Source organism: Schistocerca serialis, chromosome 11 (genome assembly GCF_023864345.2).
Source record: "Schistocerca serialis cubense isolate TAMUIC-IGC-003099 chromosome 11, iqSchSeri2.2, whole genome shotgun sequence".
NCBI classification, from domain to species: Eukaryota; Metazoa; Arthropoda; class Insecta; order Orthoptera; family Acrididae; genus Schistocerca; species Schistocerca serialis.
The window spans coordinates 104,372,398-104,397,314 of record NC_064648.1 but is presented as its reverse complement, the minus strand read 5'-3'; the positions used below and the strand labels follow the sequence as shown (position 1 = coordinate 104,397,314).

General features: G+C 43.5%; 1 protein-coding gene across 1 annotated transcript in view; it reads right to left on the bottom strand.

Annotated features, from left to right (window-relative positions):
• The window catches only part of LOC126426878 (uncharacterized), an 88,974-nt gene that overhangs the window by 18,517 nt on the left and 45,540 nt on the right, over positions 1-24,917 (bottom strand). The window contains exons 4-5 of the mRNA XM_050088921.1: positions 17,612-17,739; positions 5,811-5,986 (exon numbers count right to left, since the gene is read on the bottom strand). Coding sequence (XP_049944878.1) covers positions 5,811-5,986; positions 17,612-17,739 — 304 coding nt within the window. The remainder of the gene's footprint in view (positions 1-5,810; positions 5,987-17,611; positions 17,740-24,917) is intronic.

The following is a 24,917-nucleotide window of genomic DNA, read 5'->3' as shown; positions in this document are numbered from 1 at the left end:
GTTCTCTAACACGAGATAATTTTGGTTAAATACGGCGCACAGTGTTCTGCTCGCGTGGCAAGCACGTAAGCGCCCCACCAAGCGTTCGTTACGACTAACAGGTCGCTAGGTTTGCAATAAACCAGTTATTAATTTTTCTGGTAACCCTACTTATTTCTAACATCACACTATATAAGACTTATGCTCTGAGAAGACATGATGGTGAACGTCTGGAAAAGTCAGCGACACGGTTGTTTGGTGTAGGCATACAGCTAAATGTTCTCGTACGTCAGTCTGAAAACTTGGGTCTACTAAATAGCAATAAAAATGTTTCAATTTTCACTTCTTTTGAGAGGTAGTCCGCAGATAATGTTCTTATTGTCAAAGCGATATTAACTTCTACAGCTCCTCAATTCAGCACTTCGTTCGGCTATATATTTCTTTTTCTGCCTCCCAAGCAATATGAATTCTGCCATCATGTAGGTGAAACTTAACAGAACTTACTCAGCCCGAAGAATGCTACAGATCTCGCTTCAATATATTCCGGTTGTGAGAAGCTCCTCTCTTCTTTGTTTTGAGCAACATCCCTCACCCTTTTACTCGCGATGAGCACATTCTCGGCTGGAGTATATTCTCTGACTCGCTTTACTCATGTGAACCTCAAAATGTCGTCCCAAAATTTCCAGTACGAAGTATATCCTCCGTTTTACTGACACGCCCCACTATACTTCGCCAGCACCTCAGCTCTCACCTGGACTCTCCCAGTGGTTCTTCGGCGATCATCTCCCACCCTTCGCCGTCGTCTTCATTGCTTCACCATTCACAGAGAGCCGTAGTCTGGCAGCTCCTTCGCCACTGCCTCCGTCAAATGCTCCACCACCGTCGCCGCCACCTGCGCCACCGTCGACTCCCTCTCCAGCAGCGTCGCTGCCTCTGTCGCCAACACCGTCGTCAGCCCCAAACCGCGGCCCGCCCCAACGCCCCCACCACTGCCGGAGCCAGAAGTTCCAACCACATCCACCACCACTGTAGCTTCGTCACCGCCGTCATAAACTCCTGTCAATGTCCCTATCTACTCCCAACTGGGGCCACCTATTACACCACAACCCCCATGCATGCAGTCATAAGACCAGACAAATGAAATAGAATAGATAAAACCTCACGATTCCAAATGAAACCAAGCCAAAAATGATTTCACTAAATTTACGGACATGAAACCAATAATTCCTCTCAACTATCGTCTTTTGTATCTACATCTACATACATAATCCGCAAGCCACCGTGCGGTGCGTGAAGGAGGGTACCCTGTTCCACAACTAGTCGTTTCCTTTCCTGTTCCGCTCGCTGACAGAGCGAGGGACAGACGCCTGTCTATATGCCTTCTTACGAGCCGTAATTCCTCGTATCTTATCTTCGTGGTCCCTACCAGAAATGCATGCTGGCGTTGTTAGGATCGTTCTGCAGCCAGGTTCTCTACACTTCCTCAGTTGTTTTCTTCGAAATGAGCGTCTTATTCCCTGCTGAGCTCCAGAAGCATATACGTAACACTTGCATGCTGATCGAACCTCCGGTAAGAAATCTACCTGCTCCCCCTGAATTGTTTGGATGCCTTCTGAAGTGGACTGACAAGGCAGCCAGTCCACAGTGACGGGTAGCCGAAAGAAAGGCACGCGTACACACACACGCCGACGGGCGTCAAATACTGGAACAGGCTACGTAATTAATGCTATGAAGAAAAGTACGTAGCTGGATTAATACTTATCTTTAATCAATCATTGTGGTACATCGCTCTTGACTATACACAGGAGACTTTAATTACAATCACTGTAAGGCTACTGGCGCCTTGCTAGTTGGTAGCCATTAACTTAGCTGAAGGCTATTCTGTCTCTCGGCTAATGAGAGTGAAAGGCTTTGTACATCTAGTCGCTAGCTAGGTCGTCCGTCCAACTGGGGCGAGGGCTTGTTCGTATCACGAGACCTGCCCTGTGGTGGCGCTAGGTCTGCGATCACACAGTGGCGACACGCGGGTCCGACATGAACTAAATGGACCGCGGCCGATTTAATCTACCACCTAGCAAGTGTGGTGCCTGGCGGTGACACCACAGCTTCTTTCAATCCGACCTGGTGCAGATCCCAAACACTCGAGCAATGCTGAACAAGAAGTCGCTCTGGCGTCCTATACGGGGTCTCCCTTACACACGAACCACACTTTCACAAAACTCTCACAATAAACCCAAGTCGACCGTTCCCCTTCCCTACCAGAATCCTCACATGTTTATTCCATTTCATCTCGCTTCGCAACATTACGCCCAGATATTTCAACTAAGTGACTGTGGTAAGCAGAACACTTGGAGTGCCGTATCCGGATATTATGGGTTCGTTTTTGCTACTCATCCGCTTTCTTCTACAGCAAGAGCCACCTGCCATTCATCACACCAACTAGAAATTTTGTCGACGTCATCTTGTGTCAACCTGCAGTCACTCAACTTATTCCATGTGCTCGTTCTTCCGTTAGCACCCCGCAGTGGGACACCGTGTCAAATGCTTTCGAGAAATCTAGAAATATGGAATCTGCCTGTTGCCCTTCATCCATAGCTCTCAGTGCATCATGAGAGAAAAGGAAAAGGTGAGTTTCACAGAAGCGATGCTTACCAAAACCGCGTTGATTCGTGCACATAAGCTCCTTAGTCTGAAGAAAGTTGATTATGTTCGAACTGAGAATATGTTCAAGGATTCTGCAGGAAACAGGTGTTAGGGATATTGGTCTGTAATTTTGTGGGTCCGTTCTTTTACCTTTCTTATACACTAGAGTCACTTGCACTTTTTTCCATTCGCTTGGTTCTTAGCGCTGATCGCAAGATTCGCGGTAAATGCAAGCTAAGTAAGGGGCCAATGCCGTACACTACTCTTTGTAAAACCAAACTGGCATTCCATCTAGGCATTGCCACTTATTTATTTTCAGATGTGTCAGCTGTTTCTCTACGCCAGCGGTACTCATTACTATGATTTCCATACGGGACTCTGTGCGATGGTCAAACGACGGCACGTTTGTACCATTCTCCTGCGTGAACGATTTCTTAAACGAGGAATTTTTAACTTCGGCCTTCCTTTTGGAATATTCTACCGCCAAAAGCAGACTGGTCAACGTGTGACTGAATAGATTCGTTAGATCCGCTTAACGATTTTGCAGAGGACCAAAACTTTTTCCGCTTCTCCGGTGGTAGCTGTTGTATGCTTCGCGCACGGATCTTTTCACAGACGTACGAATCTCTACAAATCTTGCTGTCCTCATTTGCGCGTTCTCTTTTGAACCGAGAATGTAACAGCATTTTGTTCCTCAGCATTTTAGGAATTTTGTTATTAAAGCACGATGAGTCTTTTCCGCCCTTGATCCGCTTAGTAGGCGCATACTTTCCGGATCACGATTTACAGTCTCTTTAAACTTTAGCCATAATTCCTCTATGGCCATAATTCTGGAATTAAATGATTGTATTTTATTGTCTAAGTGAGACGCTGACAACTGCATATCAACTCTCCTAGCCTTCTTGATTGATTTACTGACTTTCGTAACCATAGTCGCTATGATGACATCACGATCACTGATCCCCATCTCTATGCTGACGCCATCGATAAGGTCGTGCCTGTTTGTGCTGGCTGACGAACTAGCTGCTCAACACAGTTGTCGGAAAACGTGTTCAAAAGTCCTTCACAAGACTGTCTGTCTGCATGACCTGCAGTGAATCCATAGACGTCCCAGTCTGTACTCGGTAGGTTAATGTCACCGCCAGCTAGTGTCGCGTGACCTGGATATTTATGCAATGCTGACTATTTACCTTCATTGAATGACTCCATATCTGTCCCAGCGGAGTCGGTTGGGTGGTAAAAACATACAACAACTGATATGGTTTCACCTAGTCCTGTTATGTGCGACCACGTAACTTCACTATTGCACTCAAATTCAACCTCAGTAAAGAGAATATTTTTTGTCAACTGCAATAAACACTTCCCCTCCTACGGCGTCGAATATGTCTTTCCGATAAACATTCCAAGACTCGCTAAATATCTCAGAGTTGTTTTACTTTGGGTCTTAGCCAGCTCTCAATTCAAGAATAATTTGAGGCTGAGAACGTTCATGGAGGAGAGTAAATTTGGGAACTATGTTACAAATACTTCGACAGTTGACTGATAAAAGTTTCAGAGTCGAACTAACTTTACTCTGAAAGCTATCTGATTTCCTTAAATGTGTACCAACTGGCGAGTGTTAATGAGAGTACCTCAAACTACTGGCTAGCCTGAAACCCCCATGTGCACTCCACAAGTACTCTGCTATCCGATTAGCTGCTTCCTTTGTGTAGTGCACCCCTGTCTTGAAATCTACCCATCTCCGATTTTCAGTTCACCTTCCCAATTACTGTTACCTTCATTCCCACTGCCCGACACAATATCGATAGTTTTATCCCGTCACACTATCTGCATGTGTCCGTACACAGTGAACCGGTAACCCACTCACAGTTCTGATGACAGATGTGGAGTAGGAAACCAAAAATCCCCACACAATAAACATTGTGGAGTAACAATACTGTTCCTCAAAAACAGCTCCAGTAGGCTACAAATCATGTTCAATCATCCTGCATCATTCTTTATCCTGAGTGTGTATTTTACCACCCTGACCGTGGTCTGTGCTACTGCCTGTCTCTGTCCGAGCCATCCTATAGCACATAATTTCGTTCCTCACACTGACCACTGCCTCTCCACAACTGTATACCCACATCAATTCTCATGATGAACTTAACTGTGGATGTCGGTTGATCACCTTCGTTTCAGAAGACCTAGTCCATTTCCCAGACACACTCATCTCAAAGTGACTCCCCTACCGACCTCTTCAGATATAACTGCAGAAGTCTTTCATCCTATTGATAGTAATCACGACTGAGTCTAACTGTCCATCGTAATCCATGTTCTCCACCTCCATAGCTATCCCACAATAAGCCACCTGAAAGAATCCAGCAACACCGCCACAAGACCTGTGGTGCCTGCTGGGAGCTTGCCCATTCCCACATAGGAAGCCACCTGGTCACCCTCCATAGTGCCAACATATCTCCCACTATACTCCATTCCACGGCCCCATATGTCAACCACTCGAGAGACTATTCCGCTTTCCTCCCGCTCACAACCTCCAGTATTTACGCTCTGTACTACGGACTGATTTAAACACACCAACCACAGGACAAAATATAAGAACGATGGCTATCCGCTTCCTTCCCTCATCGCTGCTTAAATTTTTCCTCCATCTATTGAGATGAACATGACTTGTGGCCTCTTTTCCTCACCGACTGGATGCCAGTATCTGGACTAGAGTCGCTACTACATGGTATTACCGTAATTTCTCCCGAAGTGTTTTTTTTTTTTTGTCCCGAATAAGACGAGGACACGCTCACTTTTCGTGTTAGGTTCCACATCATTGTTTCCACAAATTATGAAAACTTCAGAAGTGTCTGTAACCATCAATACTTTCTCTAGTAAATGCAGTAACATCGTTTATTGTGTCAGTTTTCTCCGCTGGTCTGTTACGTAATACGTGGCACATTTTAAGACACAATACGAATCAAAATATCGAAGGCTAAACGGAGTCAAAAAACTTTGTGAATCACGAGTTTCTTTAACCATGTTCTTCACTACTGTCTGTTAGTGCTAGTTCTTTACGTCATTGTGAATTAAATGATCCCTGTGTTTTCTATAACTTTAATGAATACTTCCATGGATAAAAGTGAGATAAACTCCAATAAACCATAGTGAGTACGACAGACATTTGAGTGTACACTGGTTTATACCTGAGTATCAAGTCCCCTGGCCCGTCCTTGTCTTCTTCCATCTCGTAGTGCTCCACCTGTTTGCTGGCGAATTGCAAGTCCTGTAACCATCCGGTTAATTTCGTGCGCAGCATGTCTTTCACACGTTCCATGTCCTTAATCCAACCGTGGAGTTGCTGATCACTTGCGTGGTTACCCTGAGACACACAGAAAATAGTTCAAATTACTTTCATAACATCCACAAGCAGCAGCCTGTCTTAATATACAGTTACATGTAGCACTATTACATGACACTGAAATTACTGCCAGCGCATGAGTGTAGTACATTCAGTTTTGTACAGGCATAAAAACATTAACGCACAGCAGATGCCTAGTGGGGTTTTATTAAATAAATACAGTTCTCAAACTGTGACATCAGATAAGAGAGGTGCAGATATTTCTTGGTATTTGACATTACAGACGTCTGAATGTATGAATGAATACTCCCGTGACGATGTATCCAACTGAAATGTTCTGGAGCTGCCAGCAGCGTCGAGTCCCTACGTGTAAAGCCACATGGCGTGGCTGGAACTCTGAGGAGATTCTATTCAAACTTTTGAACGATTTTCGAAAGTAGAATGGCCAGACTGTTGACAAATCCGTCAAAATCCTACTCGTTACCAACGCTGTGAGAAACCTGAACACATGTTATGACCTTCTACAAACGCAACGATAGACATCAGCCGCTCCATATCTGAAACATTATCTCAGTTAACTGTGCACACACGAAATGTCAGTTTGACTCAAAATTTTGTAGCATTTGTCTGTTGCCTGGCTGATCGCTTTTGCCAAAAATTTGCGTTTGTTGCTCGTCATCGAACACGATGTCGTCTGTATCTGAACACGTCTCGAATATTGCAGATTTGAAGGAATGTATTGACTGTCCGAGTGTTAAGATCATTTTTTCTGGACCATTTTTGGGGTACGAAGTTCACATTTATGTCACATATTAAGGTCTATGCTCCTTTGGCGTTGTACATATTGTAGGCTTCTAAGTCACTGCAATAAAGATCTGGCCATTTAATTACACATTTTCATACTTGAAAAGTCACTCACAAAAATCTATACGGTGCTCCCTGTTGATTTAGAATCATGACATTTTGGAAGAAGGCAGATTTCACAGTGCAAATAAAGGAAAAATCTTAAAATCCGTAATTGGTAACTATATAACTCAAGAAAATACTTTTCGTATTATTTTTTATCAGTCTGTCTATTTGTCTGTCCATCTGTTACGAATCTTTTTCTCTGGATACGTTCGGGGTATCATGTTCAAATTATGTCACATACAAAGGTATACGGACCCTTGGCGGCGTAAAAACTGTAAGCTTATAACTGACTCCAGTCAACAGATACGGCCGTTTATGTCTCGTGTTTTGATAATCTAAAACTCTGTCATCGAAACCTATAGGGTGCTCTCCATTGACTTGGAATCGTGAGATTTGGCAACAACTTCCGGTACAAGTAACTTGTTAACTTGTAATTATATCACATAAAAATGTCGTTTTCGATTTGGACATACCTTGTATTCATGACCTGTTGAAAGTATAACATACGAACATTACTGCATCCAAACATAAAATGTATGTTGTATTCATGATTCAGTACGTAAACGGAAATGTGTTATTAAATGTTCTCTCCCTACATACAGAAACTAAAGTCCTCTACTTGCTTGTTCTTGTTTGTTTGGGTTGGGCTGAGGAAATAACGTAGAATTTTTGAACCGATCTTGGTATTCCTGGGAGCAGTATCTTGCCAGTAAAGTTACAGAGTCTCGATAACAGGCAAAAATCATTGGGAATCTCGATTCCCAGGACGGGGAGTTTGTACAGAACCCTTAGTGCGTGAGTCCCTCTCGCACTTGCCCATTCTGTTTTCCTTTCTTCTGTCTACCCTAGCATCACCCAGTATGTTGTTGTGGAAGGTGAGTGCTCACCACAGACATGGGTGCCGTCGGGAGAGTCTGAGGGAAGTGGGACAGAACTGCTCTTGTTCTCTGTAGGTGGAGTCTCCAATCCTTTTGGGTCACACTGAAACAGGTGACAGTGGTTCCACAATAGATTATATTGAGATAGGGAACCAATACTCGAAAGTGCATATTTATTGTGTTAAGGACATACACAGCATACACCACCTAACAACAATGTAGCTCATAGCAATTCTTCAAAGTAACGACTGTCAGTCTGAATGAATGCATGTACTGCAATGATGGCTGCAGTTCTTCACACCCTTGCAAAGATCTCGGGTGTCCGTTGTGCACTCGAACAGTAGCAGCTGATAAACAGTGTAGACACCTGACCACCAAACGGACCTACTGTGCACAACTAGGCTCGTAGCACTCAAGCACCGCAGTGGCGCATTAACCTGTGCCGCAAGCACACCACTGACCCTGCTGTCAGCTGTCCATTGCATCAGATAGCTTGTGTCGTGTTCATGGTGAGGTGTGTTGCTGTGTACAGTGCACAATGAGTAATCAAAGATGAAATGTGCAAGCACTGGGACAAACGGATTTTGAGCCCTATGTCTGCTTGTGTCAATCCAGTATCGTTCACTGCGCTGCAGTGTTTAACTTCATACAGTTTGTATTGTTTGTGGATGAGGCCTCATTCATCCGTAATGTTGTTTTTAAAAGCCAAACAGGCACATCTAGAATGAGGACAACACCCACGCCACCCATATCGGCCAACAGCAAAGATTCTCAGTCAAGGTATTTTAGGGCATTATCCAAGATCATTCCACTTTGATGTTAATGTTTGCAAGCACCTGAAGGATACTGACACTCATTGTAGGACTGGAAAGGGGGGGGGGTCCTCTCTGATGGCCATTGCGATCGCTGGATCTTACAACCCTCGACTTCATTCTCTGAGGTTATGTACGAAACACCTGTAGATACAGCTGAAGACCTGATGGCCTGGGTCCAAGCTGCCCGCCTCCTGGTACAACATTGTTGCTCACGGGCGAGGCCGCCACGACGAGTGCGGCTGCTTCATGTTTAAAGATGATTAAAGGTGTACCTGTTGTCACACGCATCGACTCAGTCTGTCTTTCGTCAAGTTTCTACACAGTTGTCACTTCTGCCCAGCTGCTCAGAACAATGAAGTGTGACATGTCTTGGAAGACAGTAGCGTGATTGACTCGATTCCACTATCGCAGTAGCCGCCACGATACAGGAATGACCTGTGAGGATATGCTGACATCACTCCGAAACTGTGATCACAGAGAGAGCGTCATGCACGTCAAAGGTCGTGAGATGGTGGTGTGAATGTGGGATATTTTCAAGAACACTGCCATCCTGAATTTGGAATCATTCAACTGTATGTCAGTCAGACACCTTAGGCAAGTGTACGGTGGTGGAGAGAAAAATGGATTTACTTGTGTTGCAGATATGTGCAAATATTATTTTCTTAATAAAATTTTTGTACTTATTTAAATACTCCCGAGCTCATTTTTTACAGTTCTTTTGTCAGCTATGTTTATTTACCAGGCGGCATCTACACTCTGTTTGGAGAACTGTCGAGATGATTTCCCAAGTTTCTACAATGTGTCACTCAAAACGTAGCCGAACAGCAGCTACTTGTAGCCAGCATATTCCATTTCACGCATTTCTGTCACAGCACAATCCCACTCGTTTAATATGTGGAAGGTCTTCTTCTTACGAGAAATAAACCCGTTTGTGCTGCCTTGCGTCCACGCTTGGTAAGTAATGAGAGCAGTTGAAAGTTGAGAGAGGCATGTTCAAATGTGTACCAACACGCTGGGCACTGTCACAATGCGCTATGTGTAAGTAATGTTAGTGGGGAGAGCAGAAGTGTGATGAACTGCGACTTGAATTGCTGATCAGCGCACGCTGCGCGGCTGAAGGGTTTTGTAAACAGCCCTGCGGGGGGCGACCCGAGTCTTTCTCTCTCTCCGACCGCCAGCCAGCCCTGATATCGGAGTCAAGCACTCGTGCGGTATCCGTGACGACGATGGTGACTGCAGTCATGGCCACGCACGTTGGATAACAATGATGACGCCGCACTGTTGTCGCTGTTTACCGACGACGGTGTGATGTCATTCATCATGGTCACCTTGGCTGAGGATGAAAGCAAGTATACATATTTTCTATAGTGTTTTTGTTTATACACTACTGGCCATTAAAATTGCTACACCAGGAAGATGATGTGCTACAGACGCGAAATTTAAGCGACAGGAAGAAGACGCTGTGATATGCAAATGATTAGCTTTTCAGAGCATTCACACAATGTTGGCGCCGGTGGCGACACCTACCATGTGCTGACATGAGGAAAGATTCCAACCGATTCTCATACACAAACAGCAGTTGACCGGCGTTGCCTGGTGAAACGTTGTTGTGATGCCTGGTGTAAGGAGGAGAAATGCGTACCATCACGTTTCCGACTTCGATAAAGGTCGAATTGTTGCCTATCGCGATTGTGCTCTATCGTATCACGACATCGCTGCTCGCATAGGTCGAGATCCAAGGACTGTTAGCAGAATATGGAATCTGTGGTTTTTGGAGGGTAATACGGAACGCCGTGATGGATCCCAACGGTCTAATATGACTAGCAGTCGAGATGACAAGAATCTTATCCGCATGGCTCTAACGGATCGTGCAGCCACGTCTCGATCCCTGAGTCAACAGATGGGGACATTTTCAAGAGAACAATCATCTGCACGAACAGTTCGACGACGTTTGCAGCAGCATGGCCTATCAGCTCGGAGACCATGGCTGCGGTTACCCTTAACGTTGCATCACAGACAGGAGCGCCTGCGATGGTGTACTCAGTGACGAACCTGGGTGCACGAATGGCAAAACTTAATTTTTTCGGAAGAATCCAGGTTCTGTTTACAGCATCATGATGGTCGCATCCGTGTTTGGCGACATCACGGTGAACGCACATTCGAAGCCTGTATTCGTCATCGCCACACGGGCGTATCACCCAGCGTGATGATATTGGGTGCCATTGGTTACACGTCTCGGTCACCTCTTGTTCGCATTGACGGCACTTTGAACATTGGACGTTACATTTCAGATGTCTTACGACCCGTGGCTCTACCCTTCTTTCGGTCCCTGCGAAATCCTACATTTCAGCAGGATAATGCACGACCGCATGTTGCAGGTCCTGTACGGGCCTTTCTGGATACAGAAATGTTCGACTGCTGGCCTGGCCAGCACATTCTCCAGATCTCTCACCAATTGAAAACGTCTGGTCAATGGTGGCCGAGCAAGTGGCTCGTCACAATACGCCAGTCACTACTCTTGATGAACTGTGGTATCGTGTTGAGGCTGCATGGCCAGCTGTACCTGCACACGCCATCTAAGCTAGGTTTGACTCAATGCGAAGACGTATCAAGGCCGTTATTACGGCCAGAGGTGGTTGTTCTGGGTACTCATTTCTCAGGACCTATGCACCCAAATTGCATGAAAATGTAATCACATGTCAGTTCTAGAATAATATATTTGTCCAATGAATACCCGTTTATCATCTGCATTTCTTCTTGGTGTAGCAATTTTAATGGCCAGTAGTGTAAATGATTCTTATTGGTTCTACTTCTTCTTTTCTAGGTACGAGCTGGCGTTACTCGGTGTGGGATCTGAACCCAGCAGCTGATAATGATGATGACGATGATGATGATCTCTGGGGAACGACTTCGATTGCTCAGAGGTAGATATCGCTTGTTCTACAGTATTAAATTTTTTGTTGTTATTTTTGAGATGCTCTTGTCTGTAGATGTGCTCAATGCGAATATCGGTGTTCTGACACAACTACCAGCTACTAGTTCTTTAGCACCTGTGTTTTCGTTTGGGTTTGTTCATATTCTCTTAGACACATTCACCTACCGACGTCATACACCTCCTCTAGTACCCATGTGGGATATGCACTTAATGACAAACATGCCCACTAATGATGAGTTGCTGGAAGTGTATTCCAGTAATGAACACAACAACAGTTTTACTTGTAAGTACTCAGAATTTATTATTATTATTATACGAATACGGATTTTTGTTTCTCCTTCCTTAGATACTTATCAACTGCGTCTCTTTCTCCTTCTTGTGTGCAGAGTTATTAGGAGTTCGACGTTGTTGAGGGGAAGAGCATTGTCCAAGTTAGGGGGAGAGCTGTCGTGACATCATGGGGTGAGTCGATACCAGAGCGGTCATACTGAGTCACTTTTCTGAGGTGCAGGAAAGGGGGTCCTGTAAGACACTCAGCTGTATACCATACCTTGATTTATATTCATAAGATTTTGATCAACTTATTGTGGGGTCCAGTTACATCTATCTTCAAAAGTAAACATTGCAAAAAAGCATGTCCTAATGCCCAGAATCATGATGAGAGGAATTTAAATTGTTTTCCATGGTTGCTTCTCGCTAGCGATAGAAATTACCTTAAAAATACAGGGCATACAGATACACAACAAACACCAGATATCCACTGACGATCTAATTTCTCGTATATGGCCGGATGTTGGAAAGCCATAAGGAGAAGACAAACATTAACACACTGTGTGGCACATCGACAAAGAAGTCAAGCGTAAATTAGGTGGTCCCTTCTTCTTGTCCATATTAGCTGAGAAACATCCAAAAAGTGTAGACCTGCTGCTAATCTCTGAAGGCGATAAGCAACACAGCGTTTGGATCAAATGCATGTCCCACCTACGTTCCTCTGAAATGAAAACAGAAAAGGTGCAAGACATTTTTGCTGTGGATGTCTCGTTTACCAAGAGCATGTATCTTGAAAGACCTGATTGAATGCTAGAGCCAGGAAACAATATGTGTGGAAATGCTTATCAAGGAAAAACGGTTCTAGAAGTTGAAGAATGCCTCTCCCCAACACTTCTGTCCCTTCGTCGTTTACGTCGATTTAGAGCGCCTCCTAGCTCCTGTGGTACAGTGTGAACGTGGTACCTCTGCCTCCCGTATCACTGCCACAAAATGATGATTGTGACATGTGGCTACCCATCAAGTTCTGTGCACGTATAACTCTAAAATTAAAATCTTATGTCAAGGGAATCGTGCGAGATGGTTGCTCACTGAGCTTGAAAGTCTTGTATGGGATGTTTATAACATTTATAGTGAAAACGTCCTCATGACCAATGTGAAGGAGAATGATGCACTGTACAAGCAGGCAGCTGATCGTTATATCTGGGGACTGTGACTGGACAGAGGTGAGGAAGCTCCCTGTAGAGTCTGTTGCCATGTAACGGGGAAGTCCCAGAGTGCAGCTGACAACCCATGTAACTTTAAGTACTAACTGCCACAGCACACAGCCATCTTTTCCACAATTTCAGTGAGCATGATGCCGACTTTCTAGTTCATCACTTTGACGAGTCTGGGTAGTAGGATGAAAAGATCAGTGTCATTGCTGACACCGTTGACAAATACATGCCGCTTCACAGGGGATCACACTGCTTCCTGGATTCACAACGCTTCATGCTCACGTCTTTTTAGAAATTTGCTGAACCAATGCGTCCTGAAGATATTCGTAGCAAAGGGAGCCACTTATCTCGATGGTGTAGAGTTTCAGCTTGTGATGGAGAAGAGGTCTTTCCATACGAATATCTGGACTGTCTAGTAAACTAAGAGGCATTTCCATAATGAATGCAAAAACAGCCACTTGGTGAATGAATGGCAGGACAGCATCTCTGATTTATCAGAACATGTAAAATGATGAACACCAATGTACATCTGACCGACAACATCTTCGAGAAGTTCTGTAGCCTATGGCTGAGATTTCGTGGGATGCCATGTTAAGAAAGACACAAGCCATTCTTGACCAACGTTGACATGCTTGTCTTCCTGGAACATGCGATTCACGAGTTACTTTGCCAACGTGTGCGCAGGTATGCCAAGGCAAATAACCTGCAAATGATTGGGGGGGAGTACAGGTTGTCTGACGATTTCAGTATCATCCTTTACCTGGTTGGAAACTGTCTCTACAGGCAAACCATGCAACAACGTCTACCATTTGGAGGGTTCTGATGGATGTCCAAAGGTGAAATCACCAGACTGAGGAAGGAGATCAAATATGTGGCTGCTGATGCTGTTGAGGGATATGTCCTAGAGGTAGAGCTGGACTATCCCACAAGTCTGCATGACAAACACGGTGATTTGCACAGCCTGAAAGACTTTCACGTTCAGGGACTTCAACAGGTGCCTCCTCTAGGACATTGGCGCTGCACCACAAATGCTTATCAGGAGACCTTTCGACCGAGGTTATATACTGAGGTATATACTGCAATTCCAGCTGGAAGCAGGGGTGTCCGATCACGATCACAAGTGGTTCATCGGGGGGCATAGGTGTGGAAATCTGCTGCACCCAGACTATTTACTGATGTGTCTGGGTGGGTTTATTTGTTAGTAAAAAGGTAAAAAGGTGTTCCACTTGACTGGGTGTGTGTGGAATAGTTTGATGAGCTGTTTGTCACAGTTCTGACTGCATGTTTGAGATTATGAATGTTTCATTGCACACTGCGTGCGTCCATGTGTGTGTGCGTGATTGTATGTGTGTGTGTGTGAGAGAGAGAGAGAGAGAGAGAGAGAGAGAGAGAGAGACACAGAGTATATATTTCGTGTGGAACATGTACAATATGCATCCGTGTAAAGAAAGTATTTTATATGTTTATGGTGCGTGTGTGTGTGAGTGTGTGTGTGTGTGTGGTGTGTGCGTGTGTGTGTGTGTGTGTGTATTGTTTTTGAGCTGCCATTGCTTTTGCTGTTCTAAGTATGTACACACTGAAAACTTCTCTCTCTCTCTCTCTCTGAGTTACTAATAAGTGTTTAATAGACATTGGAAATTAAAAAATTACCTTATTCACAAAAGAATGTGTATACTGTAATGAATCAATTACGAAATAACAAAACTGTTATGTATATAACAAATACGAGAAAAAATGGAAATTAAAAAGCTTTCAGTTGTTTTCACAATACAGTTGTTCTTCTTTTTCATATTTTTTAAATGAAATACCTCCTTTATCAGTTTTATATTGATGGCAGGAGCCAGAGAATAAAGAAATCCTTTTCGAATACAATATTTTTTAAATTTACATACATACATACATGGCCGACCGGTTCTAGACGGGATCGCGATTTATCGCCTCCAATTCGTATTTGCGTAAGTAGAGCTTTGCGGATGTGCGCCAGGAATACTGCACGCGTTTACATGTGTGTGTGTGTGGGACGTGCGTCACGTCCTCGCTGTGACAGCGTGCGGTTCGCGGTCAGCGGGCAGCTAACATCCCGTTTGCGGTCTGAGCCGCTTCGCGCTTCCGACAGCCCGGCTGTGGGCGTCACAGCAACACAGGGCGAGGGAGGCCAGCGAGAGACACGGGCCGAGTCCACACAGTAGGGGGCCCGGCGCACGGTCAAACCCAAAATCACTGTAGTGGTGACACGTGGCTGCAGTCGACTCTTACCCGTACGTCGATAAGCAGTATAGAAAATGAAAAATAAAATTCAGAATTTCCCTCGTTGTGCAGGAGCAGTGAATTGGAAGGTGGTGCACACTTTTGAATCGGCACCTTCCAATACGTTGAATCCGTCGTCCTTGCCATGGCGGCATTGCGCTTTCTGCCATCTAGACCTAATCTATGCCGGCCGCTGTGGCCGAGCGGTTCTAAGCGCTTTAGTCTGGAACCGCACGACTGCTACGGTCGCAGGTTCGAATCCTGCCTCTGGCATGGATGTGTGTGATGTCCTTAGGTTAGTTAGGTTTAAGTAATTCTAAGTTCTAGGGGACTGATGACCTGAGTCCCATAGTGCTCAGAGACATTTGAACTATTCTGACCATACATACATACACAGTATGATGTGAGAGCCCAGTTACCAGGGGCACAGGGTCAAAATCGTAAGCTGCGTCGTTACCTGGGCCACAGCACGCTTTGCCGTACTACTCTGCAGGGCTGTAGTGAAGAACCACGAGAGGAATTATCTCGAATACGAATACCTCAAGACTGCTGCAGCTGTCTGAAGACTTAAGTTTCATTCAGAAAGCAAAGTGTGTCTTTAAATCGAAACTATCTGTACAACATTGGTTTCACGGAATAACTTTTCGCAATTACACTTTTCCTAAGCAGGTGCAGTGTATAATCAACGAAGCGTATCTGCACCGCAAATGTAATAAAGAAGTCGTCCTTTAAACATTCTCGCAAGCTGTGAGGTACTAACTCTACAAAATATTGGATACGTATCAGGTAAATTGACTTTGCTGCAGTGAAATGCTTGGATGATGGTAACGAAAACAAGATGTAATGACAGGACATGATACGATGTCGGCAGAAACCATTCTTAAATACGGAACCCGCTACTATCAATCGTTGAAATTACCATCCCGCAAACATCCGTAATAGTTATAGGAAAAAGATTTAATCTACCCAGAACCTTTTCAGTTCACTAAAACAGATATCGCCTAATTCTCTTCTCAAAGGATCCAAAATGAGGCTCACACGATACTTTAGGGACTGGCACGTTGCTACATACGCCACAAAAAGTTACACAAAGACACAGATCATACTGCGTCCTTTTACTTTCCATGTATACTACTGTCAGAATCCAAACAGCCATAATGCACAGTGGCCATTCTATGTGTTAAGGTTGGGTTGTTTGGGGAAGGAGACCAGACAGCGAGGTCATCGGTCTCATCGGATTAGGGAAGGATGGGGAAGGAAGTCGGCTATGCCGTAAATCAGAATGGCCGGACACGGGATTGAACCGTCGTCCTCCCGAATGCGAGTCCAGTGTATGTGTTAAGACCACATAGCTTTTATTCCCGGTAGTGTGAAAATCACTGGTGGTAGTGTTCATAAATCATAGACAGAGAATTCAGACTCGATAATGGTTCGAGTTAGGCCACGAGACACGTGCAGAAAGGCTAACGACTAAGATGAATGCTCTCAGAAAGCAGCATCCGGTTTCACGTTAGTCTGAGATTTTCATTGGCCTTGACATATTCATAAAATGTTCTGGTTGTGACTGTAGTAGCACAGTGCCTTTAACAAAGCCACTCGCAGACGCAACACGCGCTAACTGGTGCACCTCAACTGCAGGTTTTCGTTATTGACGCGCGTCCTCTGTGGCTGCGGCGGCTGGGGCATTGCCGTGTCACACGGACAGTGCTGGCTGGCAGTGGTGAGCACAGGGGGCCGCCAATGGCGTCGAGCCACAAGTGTCAGCTGCGCTATCGTCTGGTCATGGAGTCCTGAGAAATGGTCACGTGAATGTTAAGGTGGGAAGACGTTGAACAGTTGTAACGAACTGTATAAATTATGTGGTATGTATACAGGTTCATTACGAGACTTGAAGTTGACGAACCTCCATGTTGAGAGAAGTAATTTTATAGGCCTCCCATATGGATTAGAGATTCTTAGGAAGCGAAAATGCTGATGGAGACTTTAAATGCCACACTAAGACTCTAGACCACTCTCCACTAAATATGAAGCTAACATGCTTCAGCTTCTAAAGCAGGATTGGATGCAAAGTTATCTGAATCTGTTAAAGAAGTAGCTAGCAAATACGAGAAAAGAAAGATACAGACGATTTTCTTCGATCTCTAACCATTCCGAGCTTAGCCTCCCTGTGTCATAGCCCCAAAAGGGTCACAGAAGTAGAGGTTGATTCAGAATTCTTCCAGATGGTTAGTATTAGAACTGGAGAGCCAAAGATAGCTACAGTATGAAGCAGGTAAACTGGGAAACACTCTCCAAGAACTGGCCAGGTGGTGTGTGTCATTTTCTCACCCCCTGTACGTATAATACAGATTATAAGAGGAGGAAAAAACTCCACTTACCATACGTTCGAATGCCAGGGGAACCAACAGTTGTGAGAAGTGCGTCGCACCGAGTGAGAGCAGCTGCGCCAAGTCCCGCCAGTAGCTGGAGAGTCGTTCCCGGAAAACAGCCGCCTGGGCCTGCAGTTCTGCACAAGACGGGAGACGACGGACTGGTGAACAAGCCAGTGGATCAGACTTCTGTAGAAGCACAGCTTTCACTTTCTGCCCCCACAAAGTGTATGCAGGTAGCATTTACCATTTGAAACTAGATCAATATACAATGTCAGTAATCGTATGAGCTACAGCACGGACATCTTGACCGGACGTTACAAAGCTCATATTCCAGCGACAAATTTAAAGAGCACATCAAGCAAAGAGAGAGGAGTATCGCCACCTAACGTAGATCCAGTAATAAAAATTAACCTAAGGGTAGAAGTATCAAAATATCTGAAGAAGTGGAAATATACAACTATTTCAAAAAACACCCACGCAGCTTGCCCAACAATAAGACAGTTTTAAGAAATAAGAGATCTTGAGATAAATTCCAGTCAGTTTTATGTGTTAATAATAGAAAGTAACATTAATGAGGATGTATTGTTTGGCTATTTCACTTTGACATACTGACAAGCATAGGACGTAACGATTTGCACAGGATCGTGTCTATGCTGGTTTTATAATATGAGTAGTCTTTATGATGTTTCCCATGAGTTGTATCTTTTGTATGGAAATCAGGAAGAATTATGCCCACTCATACGCGTTTTTATATTTAGGGTGTATTAATTTAACGTAAGTAATATATTTTAATAATTCAGTAAAAAATTGAATAAGGTGTTTTGCAAGTGTAGCTATAAAAAGCCATTCTCGGCCTAAACGTTCTAAGGACCATGGAAATGTATGACTACGTTTGTAATGGTAGAGTACCTTACATATTAACAGTACATTTTGCAATTACATGGTGATACACAGAATGTTCTGTAATTGGTGACAAGTATCCCATCACATGTTTTTATCTCATTCTTGTACTTCTTTCTCTTTTTATTTGTCCAGTGGATCAATTCATGTACGAAAGTTGTTGTGAAGGCGATTTATACCTTTGTTATGTTAATATGGTACAAAGAATACATATGTAAAATTATATATATATATATATATATATATATATATATATATATATATATGATTATTACTGCCATGGTTTCATGAGCAGCCAAGCTACTGTAAGCCTTTGACGATGGATACCATATGTACTATTACGCACTATCACAATAAAGAAGTGTCTTATCTTATTTCTTTACGTCAAATGATTGTATCGTAAACAAAATGGCAAATTCTGTTAACGAATGTAAACGCAATGTTAAGATACTCTGATATAAAACGTTTACTGTGGGATGTATAATCACTGCTAAGAACAAAGAAGAAACGACTTGTGAATATGTTACCCACCAACCGCCTCAGTTGTCATATGAACAACATGAACAGTGATTTGAGGGGATTCATGTTAGTGAGGTTAACATCAGTAACAATAAATTTACCTTATGCCATAACTATGATCCTTACGCTCATCTAAAGTTGATGTACACTCGGAGATAGGAGGCTCAACATACAGAGACAACAGTGAGATATACACACGTCAGAAGATTCGTAAATTTTGACACCTCCAGTGGCCCAATGCAAGTTATGTACAGTTTTTAGCATATGTTGTAATATAACTCCCTCATGTATGGGATGATAGTGGCGTTCTATACATGCCATCTGCCCTTCACATTTCGGTTATTGCTGTATACCTGTATAAAGGGCATAGGATCGAAACTGTAGTCGTGAAAACAAATAATTTTACAGTTAATGGCAGATACGTCGTCATTGAGAAAAATACAGCATTTTTTTTAAATGTCTGTGCAGGATTTTTCGCATTTCGTCCTTATGCGAGCTTATTTTCAGTACAGAAAAGACATTGCTACAGATGGAGAATGATGTGTGTACACGATGTTTATTGTGTTCCTAATGCTATTGGAATTACTCAGCGGCAAATCGCAAAAGAGAAAGTCCAAGGAACGTGCATCTTTATGTCTCTGTAAAAAAACGAATCTTCGGCATGAGGGACTTGAGAGCATCGTACCGACACATTACACTGGCATCTGGCTGTAGGGCAACGACTGCAGAATGTATAGCCACGGCTTGGGGTGGAGACAACAGAGTGCTGAGAAGTTCACCAGCCATCACAGACAGACCGATGTAACCTGGGTTGAGATCTGTGGCTACCACTGACACCACACCACAAGCAGCATAGTGTAGGACGTTCTGTGGTGTTCAGCGGCGGGAGTCGCTTTTGCCTGTGGCGGTCAGGTCGACGCTGCTCTGTCCTCAGGTGGCCTCGTGAGACTTCACGGGAAGCAGCGGTCGTCGAGATGCCTACCTCCCCAGCCCACAGAAACAAACAGGGGTCAGGAAGACTCGCGATCAAACCATGTCGAAGGCATGTGGAAGAGTTCTTAGGAATTTCGAAAATTGTTCGGAAATTTGGAAGCCAAATTATTATTCAAATTGGTTCTCGAGATAAACAATCAGTATCTCTGGAAAATATCATTCACATAGTTCTGTATGTTGCAAGGGCACATAAGTGCGAAGACATCCGCACAATTACCTAAAGAGCTCTCACACTCAAGTTGCTGACAAGAATATTTGTATAAGAGGAAAAAGAAGATTGAGGAAGTGCTAGATTACGATCAATTTGGTTTTAGGAAAGGTAAAGGCATCAGAGAAGGACTTTTGGGTTGGCGATTGATGATTAAAGCGAGACTTAAGGAAAATCTAGAAACGTTCGTAGGATTTGTAGTTAGATAAAAATCGTACGATAATTTAAAATGATGCAGGATTTCCGAAACTCTCATAAAAATGGGTGTAACCCCTAGCAAAAGAAGGGTTACGTGCAATATGTACATCAAACAAGGGGAAAAAATAGGAAGACCAATAACAGCTCAGATTAGGAAAGGTGAAAGACATACATGTAATCGCCCCTACCATTCAATCTGTACATCGAAGAAGCAATGACAGACATAAACGAGGGGTTCAGAAATGGAATTAAAATTCGTGCTGGAAGGATATCAATGACAGGAATAGCTGATATCATTGCTGTTCTCAGTGGAAGGGAGAGGTAATTGTAGGAGGTGTTGAACAGAATGAACAATCTAATGTGTACACTCTATGAATAAACTGAAGAAAGACTAAATTAATGAAGTCTAGCAGAAATGGGATCAGTGTTCAAGTTAAGGTCAGAACTATAGGCGAGGATCTAGACCAACTAAATTCTGCTGCCTTGAGAATAAAGTAACTCATAATGGACAAGTTAAAGAGAACATAGAAAGTAGAGAAGAACATTCAGAGAGGATGATCCTGGCCAAACGAAGTCAACTAACATCAAATGTCAGTTTTGTAACAACGAAAACAAACAATTATTGATAAAATTATTTAATAGGATAGATAAAAGAATCTACTCACGAAGCAGCGGCAGAACACACATGAAAGACTGTTGTGATTGGTAAGTTTTTGGAACCAGTGGCACCTTCTTCAGGCAGAAGGGTTGAAGGGGAAAGAAGAAGGGTGAAGGAAATGGACTGAAGAGGTCTAGGAAAAGGGGTAGATTTTGGGAAAGTCACCCAGAACAGAGGGTCAGGGAGTCTTACCGTACAAGATGAGAAGGAAAGACTGACTGTTGGGGACTGCATCGGACAGGATTCAGAAACCTGAGAGCTTAAAGGTGGAACACAGGGTAACACGCAAGATAGAGATTACTGCTAAAACAGTGATCACAAGTTAATAAGAGTGTGTCCTCCTATCACCACCTATAGTAGCCCTGTAACTGGCAAAACATATTCTATCAAAGGGAGAGCCAGCTGCGAAACGACACAAGTCATATCCCAGCTATTATAACACTGTTCAGCCTTCTAAATAGGCATGACTACCATCAGATTATCAGTTAGGATGAATGGGTATAGGGTGAGGGTATACACTGCCAACTCACAATATCCTGTGGCAGAGCGTGCTCTACAGCATGACATTCGTGAAGTCGGTGCCTGTTTCACCATCTGGATCTTCCCCCAGACACCAGTTTCTCAGAACTCCGTAGGTGGGAACTACCTCTACAACATGCCCTTGGTTCTCACCACCCAGCTTTTTATCACTGTAACTGCTCTTTGCTTCACTCCGTTTCAGTTTCCTGCATCTTTCATTGTATTTCCCATCTATTTTTCACCGCGCCATCCCACCTCTGTTATTCTCTGCCTCGTGATGACTCGGTGTTGTGTGATGTCCTTAGGTTAGTTAGGTCTAAGTAGTTCTAAGTTCTAGGGGACTGATGACCATAGATGTTAAGTCCCATAGGCTCAGAGCCATTTGAACCAACCCACCTCTGTTATGTACAATGCACTTAGCTTCTCACTCTTTATAACTTGTGATAAATGTCTTAGCAGCAATCTCTGTCGTACATATCACCTCGTCTTCTACCTTTAAGCTCTTAGGTTTTCAAATCTCGTCCGATGCAGTCCCCAACAATTAGTCTTCCTTTCTCATTCGTACAGTAAGTCTCCCCTGACCCACAGTTCTGGGTGACTTTCCCAAAATCTACCCCTTTTCCTAGACCTCTCCAGTCCTTTTCCTTCACCCTTCGTCCTTCCCTTTCAACCCTCCTACCTAAAGAAGGAGCCACTGGCCAGAAAGCTTGTCAATCACAACAGTCTTTTATGTGTGTGCTCTGCTGCCGCTTGGTGAGTAGTTTTTTTTTATCTATCCAATTAAATGTCGGTTTTAGTTGGAGGACGAGTAACTCATAGTGTAAGTTTGGAGCACAGTATTCTATGAAAGTGAATCATGGACAGTGGGAAAACCGGGACAGAAGAGAACTGAAGCGTTTGATATGTGGTGCTAGAGAAGAATGTCGAAAATTAGATTGACTGATAAGAAAAGAAACGATGAGGTTCTCAGCAGAATCGGTGAAGAATGGAACTTACCAAATATGGGACAGCATTTTGTTCTTGGTCATGCAACCTTATTGTTCCCTCTTGGTTCTTGTACGTATTACCCGTCTTTCTTTGCAACTTACTCGTATTTTTCTCAATATTTCGAACATTTTGCAGAATTTTACATTTCCAGATGGTTTTTCTAGGTTTACAGGGCCTATGAATGTGTCCATTTTTTTCCCAAGTTTTGCTTCCCTCATCAGTTACAATGTCAGGCGTGCCGCTCTCGCGTGCTAATAGCCTTCTGACAGTCAAAATGATCGTCATCTATCATATCCTCTATTATCTTTTCCATTCCTCTGTATATATTATTCCTGTCGACAAATTCCATACATGAGGTGTTAAGCTGATTGTGCGATAGGCCTCGCAAGTATCTGCATATATCTTCAGCGTTGTATCTAATGGTATAGCGCCATTCTCGTATATTCTAGACGCCAACTTCAGTAGTTCTTGGTTGACACTTTCGCCAATGATTTCGGAAACTCCGAAGGTATGTTACCTATCGCTTCTGCCTTCCAAAGCTGTGTTAAGCTCTGACTCTTATGTGGGGTCGCCGAGCGAGGTGGCGCAGTGGTTAGACACTGGACTCGAATTCGGGAGGACGACGGTTCAATCCCGCGTCCGGCCATCCTGATTTAGGTTTACCGTGATTTCCCTAAATCACTCCAGGCAAACGCCGGGATGGTTCCTTTCAAAGGGCACGGCCGACTTCCTTCCCCGTCCTTCCCTAATCCGATGAGACCGATGACCTCGCTGTCTGGTCTCCTTCCCCAAACAACTCAACTCAACTCTTATGTGGGATCTCCAGTGTCTTGCGTTGTGATTCTCATTTCTTCTTCTGTCAAGTCATCAGACGGGTCTTTCCCCTCGTAGATGCCTTCAGTTTACTCTCTCCACCTACCTGCACTCTCCTCTGCATTTGACAGTGGAATTCCCAATGCACTCTTAAAGATTACATCAAATGTTCTTTTGAGTAATCTGTTCAATGAATAAATCTTTCAGACGCCCATGTGTTATTCTTTCTCTTCACATTTTTCCAACAGCCATTTCGCTTTGGTTTCACATCTACCCCCAGTTACTTCGTTCCCAAGTGACTTATACTGCTGTATTCCTGTGTTCCTCTGAATGGTTTTGCACCTTCTACATTTACCGATCAGTTGCAGTGTTTTTTGTTTGCCAAGGTTTCTTTTCCGTTAGCTCCTTATATCTACCTTTGTTTGATATATGGAACATAAAATCCCGTCTGAGGCCTGCGATCATTTTTATGTTAATAATTGGCCACCGATGCTGTTCAATCGCATGAGATGTTCAATTGAATCTTTTATTAGAACATGTTATGCGTTTGGGATTACACCCATCTTCAGACATATGTTACAAGCAAGTACAAAACATAAGTGAACAGCCCACTCAACACGTCTCAACGTTACAGAAAATGAGATCTGGTCTTATGAGTTACATACCACAAACTTAAACTTCTTCCTACCCTACCAGGCGTACAGTCTTGACAACTCACAGAAAGTGTCAGGGCGCTGCATGGTCATGTGCTCCATGCATTCACATGTAATTCAATAATAATATACTCAGAATATAAATCTAACAGTGTGTAATTACGACAGGCTAACGGGTACTCGGAAAAATTTTGTACGAGAGTTTGGAGCTAAAATTCTTAACAAGACGCGGCAGTCAGGCCGCCAAAAATTAAATAGTAATATTGTGTCAATGGAATATTTATTTATTTATTGATTTATTTAACCTGGCAAGATTAGGGCCATCAGGCCCTCTCTTACATCTAACCAAGCATTCTACTTATTTTACATTCACATGTTTTAGTAGACATGTTAAACTACATCTAGTACAAAAAGTGAAATAAACAATTAGGAAGGTACACCTGGAAAATACATACATATAGAGTTTATATTCGTAGAACATAAGTACTGTTATAATTAGACATTATTGAAGAGACAGATTTTAGATAGGAGTGCTAGCAGCAGGGAGTATGAGGGAGACTCATGGTGAAGGGAGGAGAAGAATAGAGAGACATGGTGAAACATAAAGGAAATATAAAGGAAAAGAAGATTGTGTGGCTAATAGAGATAGATGAAGAGGAAGGCATCTCAGGAGCAAGATAGGATGCGCTAGCTTTGCTATTTGACAGATGAGAGGATTGGCCTCGTACATTAATTTTGTGGAGAACGTTATGAGGATGATAGCAGGAAATGCTTCAACTTCTTCTTAAAAGCAGCAGGAGATTGAATTTTGCGCAAGGTAAGGGGCAGTTTGTTCCAGAGGCGGACAGCGGCAACTGAGAAGGA